At 34.2% G+C, this 21,221-nt stretch overlaps 1 protein-coding gene across 1 annotated transcript in view; it reads right to left on the reverse strand.

Annotated features, from left to right (window-relative positions):
- The window catches only part of prkdc (protein kinase, DNA-activated, catalytic subunit), a 263,584-nt gene that overhangs the window by 197,126 nt on the left and 45,237 nt on the right, over positions 1-21,221 (reverse strand). The window contains exons 16-24 of the mRNA XM_039754497.1: positions 16,644-16,790; positions 14,881-14,999; positions 11,880-12,039; positions 7,450-7,536; positions 5,698-5,817; positions 5,022-5,181; positions 4,647-4,753; positions 4,277-4,367; positions 2,695-2,858 (exon numbers count right to left, since the gene is read on the reverse strand). Of these exons, the coding sequence (XP_039610431.1) occupies positions 2,695-2,858; positions 4,277-4,367; positions 4,647-4,753; positions 5,022-5,181; positions 5,698-5,817; positions 7,450-7,536; positions 11,880-12,039; positions 14,881-14,999; positions 16,644-16,790 (1,155 nt within the window). The remainder of the gene's footprint in view (positions 1-2,694; positions 2,859-4,276; positions 4,368-4,646; positions 4,754-5,021; positions 5,182-5,697; positions 5,818-7,449; positions 7,537-11,879; positions 12,040-14,880; positions 15,000-16,643; positions 16,791-21,221) is intronic.

Genomic DNA, 21,221 nt, shown 5'->3' on the forward strand with positions numbered 1-21,221 from the left:
GCCAAGCAAAATGACACCTTTTATTGGCTAACTAAAAAGATTACAATATGCAAGCTTTCGAGGCAACTCAGGCCCCTACTTCAGGCACGATGTAATCATTACATCGTGCCTGAAGAAGGGGCCTGAGTTGCCTCGAAAGCTTGCATATTGTAATCTTTTTAGTTAGCCAATAAAAGGTGTCATTTTGCTTGGCTTTTCTCTACATTCATAATGGCTAACACGGTACAACAACCTAGTACTATGAAATATACATAAAGTCTGACCAATTTACTGTTGCCTTAAATATTTGGAAAGGAGACCTAATACCCTCATTTCTATTTTCTACTGAGGCACTCATTATATAGCTGAACAACTAATTGGAAATACTTACAAACTGCAGGCATGAATGACAATACAAAGTACATCTTTAAAGAGATTATATGCTGCTTTATGAAAATGACTCAAAATAATCACTTCAACATATGTTACATGCAAAGGATGGATTTCATAAAATTTCTGGGTTCAAGACCTACTTGGATAAAATTATGCTATTCCTTGCCAATGTTCCTCCCTAAATATGAACTTCTGAGTTAACGATTTACAAATCTAGGTGTTATAATTACACAACACTTTAAAGAATTACTCAAAATTGAATGTTGACTCACCTGGATTGTACTAAACAAGACCATTCTAGGTGGCCCAACATTCACCCTGACTGGGACAGAGGAATATATTGCTGTATTAAAAACCTAAAGTAGAATGTAATATTACCTTGCTGAGTTTTAATATTATGCAGTTAATGCTCAGATTCTGGAATGAATCAAAAAGTTCTGATGTTAAATAAAGCACCTTTGTGTTTCCATATCAATGAATTACCACAGAATTACCTAAAATCTGCTATCATTGTAGATGACATCCCAGATCAGATGTGCTACTTACAATTGGACTACTGCCTTCCAGATATACAGCTCTCTCAAAAAAAAAAACCAGAATGCAAGATATACACATTACCAAAAACAATGTTAACTCTATTTCCTACATCCTTCCTTATAACAGAGATATTACTGCAAAAATCATGCTACTTACAAAGAAACTATAAAAAAATAAAATAAAGTTCATAACAAAACTTCCAAAAAATATACCTTTAGAGAAAATTAAACAATGCTGGGGAATAAAGCTTACAACAAAGAGTGAAAATAAATTTTAAATAGAAATTGCTCTATCGGTCTACATTCAAAATTGTAAATCAAGGTTATCTCTCTCAAATCAAGTTGTTTTGGTAATGTCTACACCTTATGCCCTAACACTCAACACTCTGGAGTTACAATGGTTCCTTATCATTTAACAGCCCTTTTCAGTTTAGTAACAGATTGAACAAGATTATACTACAAGCAAACTAAGGTGGTAACCTTCTCAACTTCCCTAACACCAGCCTGCCACCTAATTTTCATTAATTTGAAAAAATCAGAAAGAAAGTACTACTTTACAGTAACAAGTTTAGTATATTATTTAAATTTGAAAAACAATAGAATCATTAATTAATGAGGAAACTCATTTAAAAATTATGATATCTGACAGCGGTTTATCAGCACTGTCCTCAACATACACACCGCAAACTAAATATTTTCACACTATAAATCTCAACCTGGCTTTCTGGCCTGTGACTTTCCTAATATAATTATGTTTCCTTTATTTTCCTTTTCTATGTTAGAACTGCTTATGTGGATAAGACCAATGCACCGTTAACAAAAGAAAATTATATGTAACAATACATTACTAAAAGGTACAATATCACATTTGGATGCATATCCTTCTTGCTGCAGAAAGACATTTCATCAACTTTTATTTTACTAAACATATATAGTACCAGACTTAGGATAAAACAAAAGATAAGATGCACACACCACTTAGGAGACAGACCGTAAAAGTGCCTCATCATAACCACCAAATTAAAAGTGGTTTGTTGTGTCAGAAAAGCATCCTTACATACTGTGGGTTTTAAAGTCTAATTATGTAAAATTAGCACCTGGTGGAAAAAAAAAGAGATTCCACTGTAATGTGTTTCATACAAAAAAGGCGTTTCTCTGTTCAGTTCTTGAATTCAGTGATGCAGAGATAAGCTTTAGTTCCCCACTAACCTAAAATGGATTAAATGTATAAAATAAAAGGCTTCTCTGTTTAATACATTCAACGGACAGTGAAAATCTAACCGTAAGATACACACATTAGTTCTTTCTTCTATAGTTATACCTGAGTGAGTGATAATTTAATATTCACAGCTTTGTTCAAAGAAGAAAGATGGTTGATTCTTCTGAGCTCATTGTAATTTTGGATTGGGGTAATGCTAATAGATCCTACTATGCATACATCATACTTATAACTGCACTGACTGTAAATATACCTGAAAGGGTGAACAGACAAGCATGGTATAGATAGATGTAACTGTGCATTTAAATGACTGAATGAGAACAGAGAGAAGGTAGTAAACTATGCATCATAATTTAAGCACAATACAAAGAGTAAGACGTTCCCCATAATTTTAATACAGTACAGCACAGTACAGTAAAAACAGTTCTAATTAAAGACTGGGTTAGCAATCTAAAGTTCTAAAGACCTACATGGTGTTATAAATGGCATGAAGTGAAAGGGAATGAAAGTATAGCAACAAAAGAAGACCAGCACTTGCAGTGCACGCCCAACCCCATAGTTATTTACTTTAGTCTGTCTGTCACTAGTTGAGAGTGCTAGTTCAGCAACGTGAGGCAGAAAAACATCAAGAAAGATGATGGGCTTCATATCAGCAAAAGGCATTGGAAAATTTAGTTTCTTCTCTGTTTCCCAAGCAACACATTTTTTCATCATATCTTCTGCACAAGTAGCTGCAAAAAATAAAGTAATGAGTGAATGTTAACAGGCTGCTAAAAGAGTAAACAGATCAATAAAATGTTTTAGTAACATATAGTATGCTCCCATTTTAGCTTGTAAGAAATTCCAAATAATTGTAATTTGCCTTAACACACATCTGGTTTTAATAATCTTGCCATTAGTACCATATGAGGTCAGCTATAGGAGTTCAACCATGTCCAAATTACTGAAACATCCTTTTCCAGTAAGATGGTCTCAGAACAACAGAATCTATGCTGATCAACATAAGAACAAGGCTACAACAAACCATGAATGCCAGAGATAGAACCAGAATTAAGCTGCTGTGACGTAAAAAATATTACCTGCTGGACAACTCTATAGTGTAAAATTAATATTTAAGTCCAATTAGTATTATAATCTATGTGGATATATGGCAAAAGATATGCTTTATATCATTCCTTTGAAGCAAAGTACAAATATAAAAAATAATACATATTGCTACTACAATATCTTGGCATCATTTTCCTGGAAAAATTCATCTAAAACCACCTGAATTAAAAGATCTCAATAAAAGAGTCCACAACTGACATAATTTTCAGTGAAATTATTACACACTGTAGATGCCATAATGGATGGACAAGCATCACATATGGGATGAGAAGCCAGGATGGTCAGCTAATGGATGGACTGAGGGAGACTGGTTCTCAAGGATGGTTCATCCCCCAGGGTGAAAGATGGCAATGCTATACTGGTATCGTCCCAGTTTGGACTCCCACAGCATTCCATGGGACATGTAGTTCAGAAGGGCAACCCTGTTGGGGACCCCAGGTGCAACCAGAGGGAAGTGTCATCACCATACTATGTTGCAACATTGGAAGTACTCTTGGGTCCAGCATAAAAGGAGCTATACTGCCTCAATGAAGTGAGTCAGAGTTGGGAGGAAGAGGACACCACTTAGTGTAGAGGTGGAGTTACTGGCTTATATAATGTGGACTGACCTAAAAGTTTGTCAAAGTATTGTTATGCAAATAAATATCTTTGTTTTAAATTGTAACTGTGTCAGTTATAGTTGTGTATGGTGCCCCTTTAAATTCACAATATGAAATGTATAACAGAAACAGAGGAGGTATGGGGAACTGCTATTACTTGCAATTTTCTTTTCCTTACATTTGAATAGATTTCCTTTAAAAAAAATATAGTCAAAAATTTTTAATTGAACAAAATCACTCCATATTTTCAATATTCTAAAGTATTCTAAAGTATTTTTAGTCATGTCTACTTTGCATTATTAGATCAGTACAGTTCATAGTCATTTGGTTTTTAAACTAGGTCTGTAGAACTTTGGTAAAGAACTGGCTAATGAGATGTGTGAGGGAAAAATGAAATTGTAAAATATTTAAACACTTATTAAAGTTAGTTGTTCAGTATTCACCTGTGATCAAACTTCTATTTAGCTTCCCGCCTAAACGTCCAAGTAGACGTACAACTCTCCGTTTTACCAATGCAGCAGGCGAATCATCACTCTACAGTAAACAAACATTGGAGATAAGTCAGGATGATAAAATCATATAATTTATTTATGTAGACTCCACCTGGCAAAATTCTACTACCTGGTAACATAATGTGGATACATTTTAAGAGCCACTTTGAATAATAAATACTTTACCCAAAACGGAAATTCCCTTTATAAAATTTATATATTATACACAAAAAACTGATGACAAACCTTAAAAAAAATTATTTAAAATACCAATATGGGACAGAATATTTAAAAAGACAGTACCTTTTAAAAATGAACATACCATGGAAAGTTGCTTTGTCTTCTTTAAAAGGCGCATTAAAACTGTTCTGTAATTTTTTCCGGAAGATTGAGGAAGGCTTGAAACTTGCCAGTTAAGTTGTTCTTCATCTAAAAATACGAAATAAATCACAAACACACATTTCAGTATTGTATTTGACTAGTACACATATTTTCATTTATTATTTCTAAGAATTACAACACCTTGAGGAGAAAAAGCAAAAGTTGCACAGTATTCGACATAATTTAGTTCAATAATAGTCTGCTCTTCCAATTTATTTTATTTACCATGTCTTAGACTACAAACTTTTTAATACATTGTTTTAAACATTATTAGGTAAAATGTGAGTATTAGAGAGTAGAAAAAAAAACTACATACCAATAAGTGCTGTGGCTTTCAAATAACCATCCAAGCAGGGGAGCACATTGTTATAAAAGGGTTGAATATCATGCTTTGGTATAAATTCTGACCAATTTTCAAGGGCCTCTAAACCAGCATTAGCCAGTGGGGGATGACTTAGACCAAGTATGAATGCTGTCTAGAGAAAGAAAAAAAACAGAGTATGAAAATGAATCTAGTCATCAATAACATTTAATCAAATGAACATTCAGATGTACTTCTTCTAGGCTATTGTCCGCAAACCTTCATTTAACTGATGTAAACACACACAATTATTTACATGTTGCATACTATGTATACATGTGCATATGTGTATATACTGTATATACATAAAAGTGTATGCGTGTGTGTCTATTGTATTATTGTCACTGTTCTAAGGAAACATTCAAGTAAGAACATCACTGTACGAGCTATACACACACACACACACACACACACAAACACATCAATAAACTTGAAATTTAACCATATATTTAGAATAAATACATGATGTATTAAAAATGTAAATTTAACACTGACACATTACTAAACATATTAAAATGACTGCTACCCTTCAGAAGACCTCTTCTTAAATGAAAAACATACATACTTAAATCAAAACACTTTTGTTCATCTTGGACAAACAACAGCCATTAACATTTACAGTAAAACAAACCTGAAGGCTAGGAATATAAGGTCTGATATCTAAAGTCACAATGTTGGGAGGAAGGGAAAGAACAAAAAACAGGCAAGAAGCAAGCAATTCATCTTTGTACTGTTTCATTCTGGAGCAAACCTGCAACAGGGGAAAAAAAAGTACAAACACAAAACAATTACTAATTATGTAAAAATTGTTTATGAAATTGTTTGTCTTTTTAAGTCAAGAATTTTTAGAAAAATGTATACATATGATCTTTCATAACAAAAAGCTAAAATACAGTGACAACCTGAACTAAAGAAATAAGATGAAAGTCTCCACCTAACACTTCAGATTACCATCTCCCATATACAGTATATAAATATGTAACTGCATGAAAAGTTTGGCGAAAAAGGGGTTAGCACTACCGGATTAATCAACTTATGTCTTATGTCATATTCTCCCTCTACACGCTAAAGAAACGCAGGTTGGAATTAATTGATGCCAGCCAAATGACACCATATTATGAGTGTCTGTGTGTGTATGTGTATGTGCATGAGAGTACCCTATAAAGGGATGGCCTTTCCCATCTAATGTTGGCTCGTGGCTTGCTACCACTGATGCAGGGACAGGCTTTGGCATCTAGTAAAACTGAACTGGATAAATATAATATGGATGGTTTTCAAAGCCCTGTAAAACCATTATTAGAATGTACAGTAATCACAATTACAGTTTTAAGAAAAATATAAATTTATCATTTGCAAACTGCATAATTGCCTGTTGTACTATATACTGCCATGGGATACCTGCAGAGGTGAAACTAGAAAAAGAATGAGAAAAGTCTCTAGTGATATGTATTCAAGGGTTATATGGCTAAAGAAATAAGGGGGAGGTGTATTACCAGAACTACAGGAGAATCACGGAACCTATGCTAGTAGCTAGTTACTAGTTCTTGGTAAAAGATGACACATGGTGTTTACCTACAGACAAAGAAAAATAACACTTATTGGGTCAAATATTCTGGATTACAGCATTGACAACACTTCAAATGAAGACGAGAGACTAAAGCAGATGTGGGATAATTTACTACGTAGTAACCAAGTCACTGCATCTATCGCTATTAATTTGAAACTCTAAACTGCATTACTGTTTAACGACTTCTGGACATACAATACAACAAACCCATAAAGTGTTTTTTTATCAAAATGTAAAGAAGGGTACTTAAAGTATTTCTTACAGAATGTGCTGTAGACTTAAAATTTACTTAAATAAAGGTTTACAGTACATTATTCTTGCTTTAGAAAGCTCACAGAATGTTAACTTCAGTAGTACTATTTATTGAATTTCTTGTTGATGTTGATTCCCAGTGCAATCTAGATCTACTTAGCTACAATGCTTTAGAAACATATATAACTTTTGCATTTTTAGTTTTGAATTGGCACTTATTATAGTCACAAATTATACAATAATTAAAAAAACACTGGCTTAAAGCTGTAAAAATATCTCTTTACTGATTAAATTTTATTGGACAAATTTCAAACTAGCCCTTTTGACTGCTTGTGGAGCAAGTTAAACATTTTAATAAAATATAAACAATTACATTCAATCATATTTTAATTCCGGAAAAAGACCATTAAATGCAGCAGAAAAGGTACCCGAATCACATGTGGGGGGTGGGGAGAAAATCAGCAGAAATCTTAACAACCAATTGTCTATGTATACCAAATAATTATACACTGTACCAGTAACTATATACATTATTAGCAAGTATAACATTAGTTTTGTACTCACCTCCTTTCCAAATTTTGCAAAGAGTGCAAAGCAGGCATAAACATTCTGATTATCTGGGACAGGTTTGATGGTTTTTGGGCCCACTCCCTATGATACAAATAAACAAAAGAAATAACATTCTGCCAAAGACATTTGTTTATCAAATTCTTAAAAAAAACAATGAAAACAGGCAGCTAAACAATGTACTGTTTTACAAGATGTCATTTTATTAAGATACATATACTTGAAACCTAATTCCACTGATACTTCTGTCTTTGTAAAGTACAAGATTAAGTCTGTGAGGTTATTCTGAATATGCACCAAGTACATTCATGAAAGAATCTTGGGAGATTTCCTGGCACAAGTGTGTGTCTACAAACCAGAACAGATGCACCTTGTACATTTCGATTTTTTAACAGTAGATTTTAGAATAGATGTGTCAAACTCAGTTCCCACAGGCCAGATTCAGCCCTTTCATATTTTTTTTAAACGCATTCAGCTTCAGCAGTAATCAAAACATGTTACATAGAGCTCACAATGACCATTACTTTTTACAATACACACCATTAACGTGCACTTTATTTATAAATTCTATTGGTATATAATTTACATTTACACCTGGCATTAAAAGGTTTCTCCAGTGTTCACTCGTTTTTTTCCTGTAAATATACAGTACTGCACCACAGCTACTAACCTATACTTGGAAACTGCCTCTTCATAATGACCTAACAAGAAAAAAGTGAAAAGGCGGCGACATTCCACACTTCCATAAAGAACTTTAATGTTTTAACAGGATGCCTCATGAAGGAGATACTAGCTGGACTCCATACAGGCCAGTTTGCCTCGGACTTGACTTGTTGTATATGGTTAAAAAAAACCTCATTGCATTTGCACTCATGGCAAACATGATTCTGTCCAACTCCAACTTTGGCCTGTGTGCTCCATCACCAGCATATGAACACCCTTTTTTAAAATGTGTTTAAGTGCCATTTGATCATAATACATGAAATAAAGGTGATGTTAAAGGATGTTCTTTGCTTTAGCAAAACCTTCTTGCCTTTGTCTGGACTGCTGGTTTCGTTTAGCTTTATTCACTGACCAAGGAATCTTTTTAAGTGGCCCTCTGAATCCCAGGGTGCAATGTATTAGGCCTCGCAGAGGCACTCTTTACACAGAACATCCTTCTATCTTTGTTTTCTTCAAGTGCAAGTTCATAGTTTTATTTTTGTTTTAGTACCGTTTCTCTTTTAACCTGTTTGTTCTTTATCTTATCTCCCACTCTTGTTTCAACATTGGGTCAATGTAAATGTTGGATACATACATAGATTTTTCTGATTCTTCCTTTATATTGTAAGCACAGTGAAGTGCCATTACAAAGGGTTTTAGACAGATCATTTATGTGCCTGTTATCAATCCACGAAATATGAGGAATCAAAATACTGTACTCTATGGCTGGATTTGGATTTGTGCTGCATTTGTGAATCACTGAACTGATCAGTATACAATTTACAATCTTATAATTTCTTGAATTGCATATTGTTTTATACTACAATAATAATTATTATCACTCTAGCTTAGTATTAATGTATTTTGTGGAATTAATGAAAATTATAGAAAATCCCATTTATACAACACTCTGTCGCATGTATCCTTTTTAGTTAAACATTATATTATTTACTTTTTAAAACTGTTATTGCTTGTAAAATGGAATTATCCTCATCAATTAATTAATATATAAATGTAACATAAAATATTACTGATTCTAAAATACTAAGTCAAATTTGCATTCATGTACTTAATATCTGTAGCAAACTGCTAGCTTTCTTTGGCATCATATATTAAAAATGAGAGGGTTGGCATTTACAGCTTTGTCTAGGGCAGTAAAAACGCCAGAGCCAGCCCTGGCACTGATGACATTTTTTCAGTCAATGTTGATTTCAGTCTAATGGCTGTTGGCATCCTGTTGCACTGTCCAAGAAAACAAAAGCTGATAAAAGAGAGAGAAGACAGTGTCAAGAGATACACTAAGCAGAATATACGACTGTGATCACTGATGACCAATATACCAATATGTGTCTTGTTTGGAAAGAAAATGTGGTGGGAGGTGTTTATTAACATATTATGGCCCATGTCTGATACATAAAACATCATGTGTGGCCCACCCCTGTTTTTGTAGGAACTGCAAAAGTGGATCTCAGGCAGTGCAACTGCCTGCCATGAAAATGCATGAACATATGAATTAATGAGTTTGGCCTTTACAGATGCTACCAGTGCAAACAAAACATTCGTTCATTAACAAATAAATAAATAAAGATCATTCCTTATATCTGCCTGCATCATGAACAGCAGCTGCAAGACGATATGACCTTTTTATACTCATACTGTATATCAAATGGGTGCACAATGCATATTTCACAATGATTGCCAATTGTAATTTGATTGTTTCAAAAGGATTATGAAACCAACTTGAAGGATGCAGAGTAAAGAGTCAAATACAAAATTGTGTTGTGTGTGAATGATCAAAATTATTTTGTACAGCAAACTTTTTTCAAGTCATTAGGACAGACTAAAACAGCCCCATAGCACTCTACTGTTCCAATATAATAGAAAACTGACTGATACAGAGAGGTGCTGTTAGCGCTTTGTATCAAAACAGAATGCATCTGCATTTACCACTCCTCCCCTCAACCATGTGAAATACTGTACATACATTAAGAATGGAGCTCCACAAGGCGTATACTTTTGTAAAAATTAATGTAATGGGAAATACATAAACACTCAATAAAAATGATGACAAATAAGACGTTAATAGTGAAATATAATTTAGAACCTATGACCACAGTCGTCATAAAACATGTACCGTGACTTTTTTTTTTTTTACAGAAAGATTCATGATGATTGGAAATGTGCTCATTTCAGTATACAAAGGAAAGGCTGATCCACTAGAGTGTGGATTGAGCAACAAAGTATTTTTAGCTTTATTGTAATTTAATAATTAAGTTAATTTGATAGCCAAAAAATACATGTCGTACCACGCGAGAATTTGGCAAATATAGTCACTTTACTGCACAGGAGAGTTTTCCATAAAATACGGGAGACAGACTGCATTGACTTTATTCAAAACATTATGTAATCTGAATTTAGATCAAGAACCTGCATAATGTCTTTAGTCTTGAACTGGGAAGGTCAGCAGTACTCAAAAAACCATCACAAAAGCAAATTAAGCAAATTAAACACGGAGTACAGCACTCTCAATTTACATTCATTTAAACTATATAACCTAAAATTTAATTTGTCAATTCAATTGATTCTATGTACTGTCTACAGAATTATAATCTTAGGCCAACACAAAGCGCTAAGTCAGTTTCAGAATTTGCTTCCTGTAGATCAGTTTTGTCTATCTTGTATTTATGTTCCTATTACCTACATGTAGCCTTTGTTTATAAAGAACTGCACTGCCACAGGCCTGTTTGAAGTGACTTTGCTATGCCTTCAGTTCTGGGATCTTCAGCAAAATTCTCAACTATGTGATTCATTTCCGTTAATTCTTATAATACAATTTGCAAACTGAAAGCTTGGAGCACTTACTACAAGCTTACTACAATGTATATATGCATACAAAAACACATCATTCTGTAAGCATAACAAATTCATGACAACAAAGTTCCAAAACCATGGGAATTGAAACCAGCCAGCTAACAACAGAGGACTGCAAATCAAGAACTCCAGCTTTCCTAAATAAAATACTAAAATCAATGTTGTTTACAAAATATAAACAGTACCTGAACAGATACCATATGGGGATATTCATATATAAATGTACCAAAAGAAATTGCTTACAATTTATCATGAACTGCTGCAGTACCTTTTCATAGATTGAATGATATCATTTCTCTTTTCCCCCTTAAATTTGTTTCAGACCTTGCAAACAGAAGAGAGGCCTATGTTCAAGGTCTCGTGTTTTATGTGCCATGACAGAATGGAGGAAAGGGCACAGACTGCGACTGAACTCACCACACCTGTAAAGCATTTGTACCATACCAGTTTTGTCAGGCAGCACATTATTGGCTGTCACAAAAAAAACAAGCCTGCAATAGTTTGTACAGCTGGAAAGCTGTCACAGAGTCATGTAGCTTGTCATGCTAGTCAATTTCTACTTATATAATCAGATTACCTCAGGTTATTAGATCAGTAACTGCAGTTGGTAAGTCTGACATTCCATCCAACTCAAGACTGTGTGATGTGCCATTGCCTTAAACAATTGTAAACTACAACACCACAACTAAAAGCTAAAATAAAGATAAAACAAAGTTCTTATCAGTTTCCAATTACTGCAATGCCTTCTTTATAACTGGTTAATTCCTGGTTTTTATTAAAAGTAAAAATAAAATCACAGTATACAAATATTATGACTAATAATAAAGAGAAGAAATATTTGAAAAAATATATACCTGGAAATACTTTATTTTCTTTGCAATCTTCATGCAAACAGACAGCAATTTGTAAAAACCACTGACCAAGGGAAACCTAGTTGATTGAAGAATGAGCTCATATCCCAAAACATACACCCATTGAGCAAAGTAGTCATTGTGTTTTTGCAGAAGCAATTCACTGGAAGATAATAAAAATGATAAAAGTAAAAAGAACACTACATACAAGAGAAAGAAGTCTAGAATTTCACAGCAAAACTACAGCAATATAGTATAGTGCAACTTTAAGCAGATACTTTTTTCAATAATATATTCAATATATTTCAATTATATATTTCAATATAATGTCACCAATGAGGGGCCCACTATGAGGTTTTCATGGCATTTTGCTCAATATTATACTGAACACTATATAGTACTGTACTAAATTCTTAGGTACCATGAATTGTTTATATACATATTGTATTATACATTTATTTTGTATTTTGCCTTGGTGTCCGAGTTAAAAAAAAAGAGAAAATGTCAAATTTCCCAACATTCATTTTCCAAAAAATGCATTGCTACCAAAAAAATTTAACATTTTGTTAAAAAAGAAATATATTAGGTCAGCCAGTTCTTTTTATTTAAAATTGTGATTAAACAAAGATATCAAACAGGTGCTTAATAACCCACGACATCATGAGCTGATTGAGCCAAACTGATAAAGTGAAACAGAAAAGGATGTAGGAGGAATAAACTGGTTGAATGACAGCCAAATTCAAAGTCGAGAGTCACAGTTTAACCTTCTTGTCCTATTCAAGCAGAATGTTTGAGGAAGACAGAAGGTTCAAGACGTCACCGAGCTAGAACAATCTATAATGATGATTGAGTAATAAAGCCCTCCACTGTGTGAGGTTTTTGCTGCCATAAAACATGAGAAACGGGTCTATTTTAATTTTGCACACATCATTACAGTCTAATAATCAATGGGTTCAAATTCTTTTTTTTTTTATATTTTGGAAGTATTTTTTTAGGATATTCATTCGAATACATCCTAGCAATCATATATCCTGTAGCTGCTCTGTCTTTTCCTGCCCTGGATTACAAAAAGATGGTTGAATGGAATTTTACACACACACGAAAGTATTCAAACCTCTTTATTTTCTTCACACATCTCAAAAATAATTAAACAAACAGCAATTACCAGACCACAATCTGGAGTAGCACAGCAGAGTCTGACTATTTATATAAAGAACATATTTCAGGTTTTGATTTTTAATAAATTTAATGACCTTTCTAAAACTTTGTTTTCACTTAGTCATTATGGGTTTAAGTGTAGATTGCTGAATGAAAATAGCACATGTATCCATTTAAAACTAAACCTAAAGTACAATAAAGTGTGCTGAAAGTGAAGGGGTCTGAATACCGTCTGAATTCACCATATATAAAGACAGTATAATACCTAAAATAAATCACCTTAAATGGGTGTGCCTGAATGTTTCAATTTGAAGAGATTTTAGGTGTAGTTTTAGACTGCATTCTTTACTTTAAAATTAACTTTTTTTTCTCCAGCTTAGAAACATTGCATGACTTGGATGAACTATCTAGGAATCAATAACACAGTACATGTAATAACTAAACAGCAAAATCAATTTTTGCAAAGGAAAAATTTAAAAAAGGTCAATCACAGGATACAGACTACCTTAACTTTTCTTGCAAAAAATTAATTCATCAGTAATTATTCAAAAGTAAGTATCAGGAATGAGTCGTCAAATTCAGCATTTAAATTAAAGTTGAAAAAAATCAAAGGCATTATTTAGGTATGCCCTAGCCAGAGGTGTTGGCACGTACGTTAGTGTTGCTTTAAGTTTTACTTTTTTTAAATTGCATGACTGCAGTGTTAACTGTATAACTAATCTGGTTATAATTTAATTCCATTGTCAGTTTGAAGACATCACACGACTATTTGGAAAAGCAGCCTTTTTCAAGACAAATTACAACACAAGCAAAAGCTGAAGGGATTGTCAAAACAACACAGATCAACTCCAGCAACTGACACTAAACTACAATTTGGAAATGTCACCATTTTTGGCATTGATGTCAGAAAGATTTGAGATTTGATTTTGGGATGGATAAGTCTATTTTACTCAAATATATGTCAAACTGTAATTTGACATTTCATCCTCTCCATTATACTCTATCCATTAGAAAATTCTTGGTGAATATTAATTGTCTATACTATATGTGCTATCTTGAATACTGGCAATTATTGTAGCACTCTAAATTGACCTTTCATATATATATATATATATATATATATATATATATATATATATATATATATATATATATATATATATATATATATATATATATATATATATATATATATATATATATATATATATATATCCATCAACCACAATTAAGTAACAGCAGCCTTGTTGTTCAAGATCTTAAATTACTTAGATTATTTGGAAAATAATTCTGCAAGAAATGTCAGGTTTAATTTTCAAGTTACTTTTCATGCTTAATCGTCCCTTATATTTTAAAATGAACCATATTTTAGCAATTATTTAGCATAATTAAATATTCAAAAAGTATTTTGAAACATTTATATAAAGGAGAACATATACGACAAGAGACATTTGGTATTATTTTAAGTAATGCAAATAAACCACTTAACTAATTACAGTGCCTGTATAAATCACATGGGCAGCACAGCTGCTTTACCAGAAATCCACAATCCTGTGATAGATTCTCATGTGTAGTTTTCACATTCTCTCTGTGTAGCTGCACAAGTATGCTCTGGTTTTCATCCTGGAGATGTGTGCTGTGTTAAATGGCAATTCTAAGTTTGCATACATAAATGTGTATTTGATTCAGCCTGTTACAAATCTGCGCCCTACCCAGGATTGTCTCCTGCATTTCACTCAAAGCTTCCAGGATAAACTCACAGCCCACATGACCCTGATCTAGATCATGCTGTGTTATAACAATTGTTTATACAAATCTGAGTTTGTAACTTTCTTTCCAACATTACCTGCAAAAATCCACCAGATTGATAAAGGCAGTAAAGTCTTTGGGCTTGCTTGGAAATAAATTTGCAGAGGGATCAGATGATGGGATTGATAAGTTGTTTTCAGTAGGAAAATTGCCAACCTTGTGGAAGAGAAAAGCAAAGTGAAAATATTTGACTCAAATACAGACAATATGAATAGAAAAGTATGAAAGTATACATCAAATCACAAGGATCTAACAAGTACCTAATTATGCCTCCCCAGTAAAAAGATTGGATTTGCTGCAGCTCTCTCTTTAAATAATATAAACAGAATGTCATGGCCTAAAATAACAAAATATAGTCAAACATGGCTGACTAGAATCACGTCTGACCGCTAATGGAAAACAAAATCTATAATATGGTACAAGTTATTTAAGGTTATTAGACAGATCCGGCAAAACTGTCCCATAGGTGTGTCTGGTTTATTTGTGGCTTAAGACAGGGATCATCAATCATCAATAGCAGCCCACAGGTTTTGTGACATTTTGCATAAAACTACAGTAAAGTGATTTTGCTGCTTCTTACTACGTTTAGATAAGCTTCAAAGAACGGTTGTTACTCTGTGACATTTCACCAGCAAATTCATACTACTGCTCTCAGATGTTTTTGTCAGGGGCAACGGCCATGGGACTAGGTTAGTATATGTATATTCGCTCTATGTACACATATTTTGACTATAATGTAATGTTCAGTGGGGTGCATCTTTCATTTGGGAACTGGCTACTATACAGACTAACACCACTGACAACATAAGGTGTTTTGCACATTTTTTTTTGTAATTAAGTCCCCAAGGCTGAGCTGACCATCATCAGAGTGACCAGCCAATTACCTGTGGCTAACATTACATTCACCAGAACTCCAGGTGGGGAACATGGCATGAAGTACACATCTATGTACCAGCCTCATTTTTGAATCAAGGCAAGTACTTTCTCCTTGGCATAAAAGAAGATTACTCATCTGTTTTTAAATAGAATACAAGGAAGCATTTTTGATAGGTTTTGCCATTATTCAGTTATTTTGCTGCTATTATTCATGTTTGATATATACACACACACACCCACGCATATACATGTGCGCACACCCAACCGGTCAAATGTTTTAGAAAACCTCAGTTTTTCCAGTTTTTCTTCAAATTTAATCAGTTGAAATGCAATGAATGAGCTAAATGCTGAAAAGGTAAACAGTATACTTACTACCAGAGGTTTAAATTTAAAGTTAGGTTAGCAAAAACTGAAAAAAGTAAGTATCAGAATATTACAAATGGGCAACCTTCAGGAAACAACAAACAGGTTACAACCTACAGAAGTTCTACAGCAATTAAAGTAAATTAAGCCTTGAAAGTTGATTACTTAAAAACACTGTGTCTGTCTTAAAAAAGGTACTGTATGTGAGAAAATGGGGTCCACTTCAATTTTCTTTGTTTTTTTTTTTTTTTTTTACTGTATAACAAAACTAAAACTTTAATTTGTTTCAACTATAAGTAAAAAAGCATACATGATGGTCCAGACCTAATTATGCAGATCCAGATCATCTGGATGACTTTGATTTATGTGGGGACGATTCCAGTTCGGCACGAAGACAATTCTTCATGTTGTCAGTTCGCACATTTCTCGATGGTCTGGGATTTTTCGCGTGATTTTCTATGTAATAAACTTAATAAGTTATAACGTAATGAAAATTGCATAATTAGATCTGGACCACCCTATACTAGGCATTCAATAAAGTTCCAGTTCTTTATTGCTTACCACTTCTTCTTCAACATGCGGTGTATGTACAGACAAATCTAATTTCTCAATGATCTTCAAAAGAGATTTCATCAGCTCATCATAAAGAAGACGGTTCAGAGAACGTAGAGGTGAGCCAAGAGCTTCTGTATCTATAAATCCAGATTCCTGCACAGAATTTAAAAAAAAAAAAAAAAATCAGACTTCACTTTATTGGCCAGGTATACTAATGTGTACTAAGAATTTGTCTTGATAGTATTGGTGCAACATATAAGTACAAAACAGAATATAAAAAATAAAATGATAAAATACGATGCAGCATACAAGGACAATACAAAAAGATAAAGAGATAGTAGGATTAAAATGTCCAGGCAATTCAGTGTGTAGATATACCTTTATACATTGATACCAAGTAGGAGCTCAGACTTTAGTAATAACTGCTCAAGGAAAAAAACTGCACAAAGACGTTTGCCGGAAGGAAGTCTTTGGATTAAGCAATGCCCTTGCTGAAACGGATCAGTAATGACCTCTGTGGTCCGCTTCCTTGCCCTGGACTCATATAGCACTTTAACGTGTGGTAGACTGTTACAGATTGTGATCCTTTCACAGGCTTTGATGATGCACTGCAGATTGGCCTTAGCCTGAACAGAGGCAGCACAAAACCACATAGTTATAGATGAGGTCAGAATGGACTCGATGATGGCTGTGTAGAATTGGACCACTATTTATTGTGTGAGATTGAATTTCCTCAGCTGATGCAAACAGAACATTCTCTGATGAGCTTTCTTAATAAGGCAAGTGATGTTATTGTTCCACTTAAGGTTTTGTGACAGCACAGTGCCCAGAAGCCTAAATGATTCTGTCATCCCAATGGCTGAACCATATGTAGCAAGTGATAGGTGAGCAGGTGTCCGTTTCCTGAAATCTATGATAATTTCCTGTTTTTTTTAATAGTAAAGGTCCAAATTATTATGGCTACACCACAATGTCAGATTTTCCACCTCTTGTCTGTATATGGACTCGTCATTGTTTGAAATAAGGCCAATTAGTGTGATGTCCTCTAAAAATTTAAGAAGTTTGATAGATGAATCACCAGAGTTACAGGCATTTATATTAACTGAAAAAAGTGGTGGGGAAAATGACACATCCCCACCAGTACCGAGGGTAATGGGTCAGACACGTGTGTGCCCAACCACACATACTGTTTCCTACCCATAAGAAAGTCTCAGATCAAATGTAAGGTTGAACTGGGCAGGTTGAACTGGGTAAGTTACTTATCTAGAAGCTCTTGGATGACTGTATTGAAAGTTGAGCTGAAGTCCAAAAAACAAGGTCCTCACATATGCCCTTGACCTATCAAGGTTATGGCAAATAAAGCTCAGACCTAAATTCACTGCATCATCCACAGACCGGTTGGCTCTGTATACAAACTGAAATAGGTCAAAGGAAGTCTTTTGTACCATTCTTGAGGAAATTCAGAATACAGTCGTTCAAAAGTCTTAATTACCACTGAGGTTGAAGCTACTGGTTTGTAGTCATTCAGGCCTGTCACCTTTGACTTTTTTGGTACCGAGCAACGGGAATAGTAAACAGTGCAGAGATCGATTGAAAAAGAATACAAATACTGTAGACAACTGGTCTACACAGTGCCTGAGTGTGGAAGGGGAAATAAGATCTAGGCCTGCAGCTTTTTTTAATATTTTGTTTTTTGACTAAGCTGCAGAAGTCTTTTGCAGTGACGACAGGAGGGGGAAGCGAAGGAGAAGAGCAGTGCAGAGTATTAACAGTGAAGCCATCAAGTAGATTTATGTCCCATTGTCTTTCAAATCGACCGTAAAACTAATTTAACTGATTAGCCAGACGGGGGTCAGCAGAACCATTTGTTTCTTGTAATTAGTGACCTGTTTAAGGCCTCTCCAAACTGATGCACTTGTTACCTCTATTTTTTAGGAAAAACAAAATATAGTTTGTCATCACATGTTATAGGCAAAAGCAACACTAAGAAATGCTGTGAACAATTCAATCACTGACACATACTATCATTTAGTCATTTACTTCCACCTGTATGAAAAATCAACTCAGATATTTTTTTGAATTCGTATACAGTACTTTATGGTACTAATTCAAACAGAAGGCTTCATGATAACTAAGAGTGAAGCTGCCTATTGCTGTCAGTAAAGAATAAGAGGTGCGCAAGTTAGGAGAACAGACAGAGAAAAGTAAAGTTAACCTCATAGAAGGACAAACAGCAGGCAGTTGAGATGGAGAATATTACAGGAGCTTAAGAGGACAGAAGTTGTAAAACAGCTGTACCAGCTCTATAATATAATCTATAAAGTTAAATCTTTTAATTTTAATTAAAAACAAAAGAAAAACGTGAGGCAGTTTTGGTAATCCTAAAACAAATTTTAATAATAAGGACAGTGCAATGCAAGTCCTGTTGGATGATGGACATTTTAGATAATGGCTTGGAGCGGCCAGTTATCTATAAGGGCTAAATCTGCAGGTGATGCAAGCTGATCCAGCACCTTTGAGCTCAGGGTCACTGAAATGGAGGAGGAGGAGTTGGTTGGTCTGCACTGTAGTACAGAATTGGCGGATTTAGCCCAGGTGTTTTTTTTTTTTACTTTTACAGAGGTAGTGTGCTCCCCTAAGGTGGCGCAGGAGGAGATTCCAAACCAGATGGATAGAGATAGGTGGGTCACGGTCACAAGATGCAAGGTGAAGGGTGCACACTTTCAGGAGGCATCAACCCCAGAATAAGAAATGTCAAACCATTTTCAGCTCCTTGCGGAGTTGGACAGTGTCTCCAATGATTCTGAGAGTGAACTATATAATTTTTTAGGAAGGATAGACAAAACCGAAAATGAAGTAGGGTTGTTGTTTATGTTAAAGAATTCAAATGCAAGTCCTCTTCAGATGGACAACGAGCTCCATCTTAGTGAGGACATATGGCTTTGCCTGGAAAGCATTAGGGAAAGAGGTCTTATTTTAGGAGTGTGATATACACCACCCAATGCAGACAGTAATTAACACTCGTCATTTTAGTAGTATTAGAAAGGCAAGTTAATAGGGTGATATTATAGTTATGGGGGAGTTTAGCTATTCAAATATTAACTATGATAACCTTGTAAATGGTGGAGCAATCACTGACTGTTTTTTTAACTTGTTATGCTAAAGCAACAATGTGGGTGAAGCCTGTCTGGATTTAGCATTTTGTAATAAACAGGATAGAATTGAGGGTGTACAGGTGATTGAACCACTAAGGTCCAGTGACCATAATATAATACAGTTCTCAGTGTTTTGTATAGACTCAATTTTTAAGTTTAACTTAGGTAGGTCAAATTTTGAGCAGGAGGATAGACTGAAATAAGCTTTTAAGTATGGAAATACTTGAGGAGCAGCGGAACAAATCTGAAAATATTTAACATGTAATGCAGGACAGATACATACCTAAATTTGGAATTAATAGGAAATTTAGAAAAACTCCATAGTGGGTTAATAAAGAGTTAAAAAAACTGCAGCAAAGGAAAAAAACAGCTGTATAAGGTGCATAAGACTAATAACTCCAAAGTGCATTGTAGGGTGTATGTGAACATGAGGGCAACCATTAAGGAGGATATTAGGAAGGCTAAAAGACAGTTTGAGAGAAATATAGCTGATAAAGCAAATGACGACCTGAAGAGATTATTTCAGTATTTTAGTAATAAAAGAGCTGTCAAGGAAGAGGTGAATTGCATCAAAATAGTAAAGGGGGATTCTATTAGGATGCAACAAAAAGATATGATCAAAGTGGAGCATATGATATTTTTTAACTTAACTTTCAAAAAGCATTTGATAAGGTGCCACATAAGAGGTTGGGCATCAAACTAAAAGTAGTAGGAGTTCAGGGTGTTGTTTGTAGATACAGAATTGGCTCAGACACAGGAAGCAGAGGGTGATGGTACAAGGAACCTTATCAAAATTGGCTGATGTTAAGAGTGGTGTTCCATATATATATATATATATATATATATATATATATATATATATATATATATATATATATATATATATATATATATATATATATATATATATATGATTTAGATAGGAATACAAGTAAAAAGTTCGTTAAGTTTGCAGACGATACCAAGATTGGCAGATAATTTGGAATTTGTTAGATCATTACAAAAGGACTTGGACAACATACTGGCTTGGGCAGATTTGTGGCCGATGAAATGTAATGTCAGTAAATGTAAGGTATTACACATAGGAAGTAAAAATGTTATGTTTGAATACAAAATGGGAGGTCTGAAATTCAAGAGTACACCTTAAGAGAAGGATTTAGGTGTCGCAGTGGACTTGACACTGTCAACTGCCAGACAGTGTTTAGAATCCATTAAGAAGGCAAATAGAATATTAGGTTATATATCACAATGTGTGGAGTACAAGTCCAAGAAGGTTATGCTCAAGCTTTATTATACACTTTTGAGGCCTCATCTGGAGTATTATGTGGAGTTTTGGTTTCCAGGCTACAAAAATGACATAGTAGAGATAGAAATGGTCTAGAGAAGAGCAACTATGCTCATTCCATGCTACAGGGGATGTATTATGAAG

Source organism: Polypterus senegalus, chromosome 5 (assembly GCF_016835505.1).
Source record: "Polypterus senegalus isolate Bchr_013 chromosome 5, ASM1683550v1, whole genome shotgun sequence".
NCBI lineage: Eukaryota > Metazoa > Chordata > Cladistia > Polypteriformes > Polypteridae > Polypterus > Polypterus senegalus.